General features: G+C 30.0%; 1 protein-coding gene across 1 annotated transcript in view; it reads right to left on the bottom strand.

Moving 5' to 3' along the window:
* Positions 1–5,253, bottom strand: part of LOC100181349 (proton-coupled folate transporter-like) — a 10,339-nt gene that overhangs the window by 1,887 nt on the left and 3,199 nt on the right. The window contains exons 3-9 of the mRNA XM_002119868.5: positions 4,483–4,644; positions 4,003–4,128; positions 3,619–3,824; positions 2,927–3,064; positions 2,420–2,566; positions 1,816–1,988; positions 370–538 (exon numbers count right to left, since the gene is read on the bottom strand). Of these exons, the coding sequence (XP_002119904.3) occupies positions 370–538; positions 1,816–1,988; positions 2,420–2,566; positions 2,927–3,064; positions 3,619–3,824; positions 4,003–4,128; positions 4,483–4,644 (1,121 nt within the window). The remainder of the gene's footprint in view (positions 1–369; positions 539–1,815; positions 1,989–2,419; positions 2,567–2,926; positions 3,065–3,618; positions 3,825–4,002; positions 4,129–4,482; positions 4,645–5,253) is intronic.

Here is a 5,253-nt window from a genome sequence, read left to right as displayed (position 1 = left end):
TCCAAAAAAATAAGTACCCCAAAAGTAACATACATGGTAACTCGTAAGCTGGCACGAGGTGTTAAACCCGTGTGATAACGACTGTCGTTTTCCGGCCACGCGAGGATAAAGTAAGTTACATTCATTCATTCATTCATATAATGTGCCATAAGACAAAAAAATAATTAAATATACAAATACATACAATGCACTCAATTAGACCATTTTTTTCAAAAACAAAATAAAGAAAACTGTATTAAAGTATTTTAAAAATATATATACTAAAAATATCATTTATAATTAAAGATTACAATCATTTTAAGTTTACTTTATATTTAAAAACTTTTGTTGCTTTATACAAAATATTGCATAAAAAAAAGAAAAACATACCAATGAAAACCAAAGGGTCATGAAGTACATGAGCGAATGACATCACAAAACAGAAACCTGACAACGCAAGAAGTCCGACGAGAATAATGAAATGCGCCGACATTTTTAAAATTTTTTGCATGACCACTATTAGTACAGGGGAGAGGGCCAGCACAGAAAATTTCACTGCCTGTAAATTTTACATGGTATGGGTAAGATAAAAATAATCACCCACAACGTAACATACATGGTAGCTTGTAAGCTGGCACAAAGTGTATGAAACAGAACACCCGTGTTATAACGACTGTCGTTTTCTGGCTGCATGAGGATGAAGCAAGTTACATTCTTATGATATGATGTTTTGATAGGAGCTTAGTAGAAAGGTGCTTGTATGTAACCGAAAGAAGTACTGTACTACAAACTTATAAAATAATTTTATGGAACTAAAATTTATGTGCAATAAAAGGGAAAAAATAAAAAATAAATAGGAGCACATAGTATCCCATATTTCCAAATCGTGATTTGTGATTTAAACAATTAATAATCCTCTTTTGGAATTTTAGGATATTTTATAAGTCTGTAAATATATATTGTTTACAACCAAATGGGGTGATAAAGGAGAATATAAACCATCCCACCTCACAAACAATCTTACCCGATTTACCATCTTACCCCTTTTACCATCTGAACTATCTTACCCCATTTACCATCTGCACCATCTTACCCCATTTACCATCTTACTCATTGAACCATCTTACCCCATTTACCATTTTGCCCTATAAACCATCTTAACCCATAATATCCCATATTTCCGTGGTTTGAACAATTAACAATGCTGTTTTAAAGTTGCGGGGCTACAGTTAGGGATGCACATTACAGAATTTCGAATCCATGAGATTCGAATCTAATTACAGGATTCGGTATTCTGTTTAATGACGTCATCACACGTCTTCTCATAAACTATGTTAACAATTTTTGAAACTTAATAATTTAAAAAAAAAAAAATTTTGTGTTTGTGGGACTTTCGAGAGTAAACGTTTCGCAACGTCTTTTCATAGCCTGCTATACGTTTCATGACGCAAAAATTACCCAATAGTACAGTTTTTGATCATTTTTCAGCTCATGATCCAAAAAGGCTACTATAAAGGAGTCTATAAACTGACTTATGTGGGTAATATTATTTCTCCTATAAATATAAAAAGATTCGAAATTCTAGATTCGGAATTCTAGATTCTAGGATATCATAGAATTCCCTAATTATTCTGTAATGTGCATCCCTAGCTACAGTTATATAACTCCTACTATAATTTTGAAAAAATATTTGTTTGTTGTTGCAGAAAATCCAGAATTAAAATTTATTTCTGTAAAAATTCTTTATTTACTACTAAATAGAACAGTAAAATAAAACTTCCCATCTTACCCCAACCTTCCCATCTTACCCCAACCGTCTATAAATTAATTACTCACCAGTTGAGCCCCCACGAGCACAGGCGTAAAACACAGGGGTTTTGAAAGGAAATATATTGTTTGGAAAACCATGCAACCAACTGTAACGTACATCATAAGATCATACGACAAAATATAAAACCATAACCTCCATATACGACCGACATACCAGCCCCCACCGTGCTCGCATTTGCCTAGAAATAAATAGAGATTTTTAAAAAATGTGATTTTTGAGATTTAAAAAAAAAATTAAGTTTTATAAAACTAAAAAATGTTATAAATTTAAAAAAAAAAATCAATTTTAAGTTTTTATAAATAATATCACAAATTTCAATTTTTTGTGTGTGTTATAAAAAAATAGTTAAACAAAAATATTTTTTAGAAAAAAAAACAATGTTTTTTTAAAAAAATTGGTAAAAATACAGAAAATAAAAAATTATTATATAAAAAAAAAATTCAGTTTAAGGTAATAACTAAAATTCTAATCATACAAAAACACTAAAACTTTTAAAAACATATTTTAATAATAAAAAAATATTATATACACCATTTTAAATTGCGAATTGAAACTAAACTGAAACGAAACTACAGCCAAAATATTAAAAACTTAGTTTAAATTACTTACTTATTCTGCACATGATGGTGACATCTCCATTAGTAAGGTTACAGACATCACATTCACTGAATTCACTGCTATATACATGCCAAACTCTCCTCAGTAATTCAAACACATTGTACTTCTTACTATTTTGGGGTTTTATTTCTGGATTTTCTGCAACGACAAAAAATTATACATTAAAATTTAAATGGATTTTTTTCTTTTATTATTTCATTTGATGCCAATAGTAAATAAAGAGTATTTAAAGAATTTAATTTTATTTCTGGATTTTCTGCAATGATAAACAATTATTCATTAAAATTTAGATAAGTTTTTTTCTCTTTTATTATTCCATTTGATAGTAAATAAAGAATATTTACAGAATTAAATTTTATTTCTAGATTTTCTGCAACAACAAACAAATAATTCATTAAAATTATAAAACGATGGGGTAAGAACGGAAAAATTGTGTTTTTTTAGACGTTTAAAAAAAATAAAATCCAAAAAATTATGTTTTTAAACCCTAACACATACCATTCAAATCTGCATTTTCAACAAAAGATCCAAAATTCTTAGATGCAATTGTGACATCAGAGAAGGCACTGTCGACACTCGCTCTTCGCGCATCAGTAATTTCGGCGCCAGACCCTTCACGGTTGATCGGTTCTATGCCTGACATTTATTAAAATAAAATATTTGAGAAAAAATAATTTTTTAGATACAGTATTATGCTATTGATAGTTATGCTATTGCATGTATTGATAGTCAAAATGCAAAATAAAAAAAACTAATAAAATAAAAAAAATTAATCAAAAATTAAAAAAATATTCGAAAAGAAACTTTTTTTAGCTACAATATGTTGCTATTAAAAGTTAATGTATTGATAGTCAAAATACAAAAGCATTTTTTTTGTAAGAAGTTTTAAAAATATGTATGTTTAAATTTTTTTATTTGTTTATTTAATTACCGTAGAGATACTTGAGAGTTGAGATAAAAAAAAATGAAAAAAATATAACAACAAAAAGATAGTTGTTAACTGTATTAGTTTGTGGGTTTACTAGCCACACTTTTGTTTAACACTTTGTTGTTTTTAATTTAATTAATTTAATTTTCGTTACCGTTTTTAAGGAAATAAATAAAAACTTTGGATCAATTCTAAAATAATCAATAAATTTTGATCAATTTAAAAATAAATAAAAAAATTTAATTTTAATTTCTTATATTACCAACACTCTCTTTTTCCTCTTTCAGTTTATTCTCTTTCTTTATCTTCTGAGGATTGAGGAGAAGAGGAACGAGCAGGAGCGAGGAGATATTGATTATCATCGTTGAAAGGACGGGGTTAAAGAATCCTTGGGCTTCGATCCAGTACCCACTACATATACCCGCCACCCCACCCCCTACACCCATCGAAGCTTCCAGAATCGCAAATCTAAATATAGATAAACCAGGGGGTAATATGGGACATTTTAATAGAGTGGGAAATATGGGACACTGTATCATTTTTTTTAAAACAGAGTTTTTGCATTGAACCTTATACTTCTCAGTAGCAATATAAAATACAAGTGCCAAACTACTAAACCACGGCGCTGGGCAAAATATCAACTTACCGAAAGCCTCGTTTTTCTTCCAATGTTATATCACTTAGATAAGCGGTGCCTTGCATTAGCAGAGCCATGTAGTAACCACCAAGCCCAGCCGCAAAGTTGCTGACCAAAAGCCACGGTATTGGCAAACTGAAAATTAAAACATGTTTATTTATTCATAATAAATGACTTGTAATAAATTCCGCGAATCTGACCCTGATCTGATGTTCATACAGTTGAACGATTCTTGTATAGTAAAATACAGTAATGATCTGGTGCCACGAAAACGTAACAAACAAAAATCAAGTCCAACCACTAGTTATTAATAGAGAAATATATTTCGCCTAAATGGCATCGTCAGTCTCTTATTTAAATAGAAAATTAGAAAATTTCTATTTGAATAAGAGACCTCAGCCACATAAAATAGAATAAAAAAAATCTTAAATACATTACCACAGCAAGCCACACTGAACTAAAAAGCAACACCAGCGAAATAAAGCTTACTGTAGTTTTACAATGATAGCAAGTAATATGCTGTGTAGCAGCATGCCCGATAAGGATATGGACATGGTTACTTTACGGCCAACTTTGTCGCTCCAAGATGTGATTAGAATAGATGCCACACAAGCTGGTAGGAACATGGAAAGATTCAAGTACAAGGTCCACCTGTTAAAAGGTGGGATTAAAAATTAGAATTAAATTCTGTAAATTGGTGTTGCACAATTATATATATATATATAAAATTTTATACAGTAGTTTTGGGAAAGACGGGACACTTTTAGCACATAATATCCAAACACCCTGATCATGTTTTAAACAATTAAAAACGACCAATGCGAGCTGTAAAAATACGGTTTTATAATTCTTTGAATATTTATTGTTTACTACCAAATAGGATGGGAAAATAGAATAAAAAGTGTCCCATCTTCCCCCACCTTACTATAATAGGGTGGGGTGAAATGCTTATGTATTGTTTCCCGTTTTTGTTTTTTTTATCGTCCCAATTCGCAGTAAACAAAAAATATTTATAGAATTATATAACAGTAGCCTCAACCCTCAAGACACTAAAATAGTTTTGTTAATTGTTACAAACGTGATCAGGAAATATGGTATTTAGTTGCTAACAGTATCCCATCTTACCCCACAGTACTACTTCTTCTACATCAATTTTAAACAGAGGTAATGGGTCTACTATGGCATTTAATCCATTTAAACCCTACTATATAAGCTATGAGTTTTGATATGTTTTTTGAAATGGCTTTGTAAAAACACAAA

Source organism: Ciona intestinalis, chromosome 11, assembly GCF_000224145.3.
Source record: "Ciona intestinalis chromosome 11, KH, whole genome shotgun sequence".
Taxonomy (NCBI): Eukaryota; Metazoa; Chordata; class Ascidiacea; order Phlebobranchia; family Cionidae; genus Ciona; species Ciona intestinalis.
Note: the sequence above shows the minus strand (reverse complement) of the source record. Positions and strands in the feature narration are given on the sequence as shown.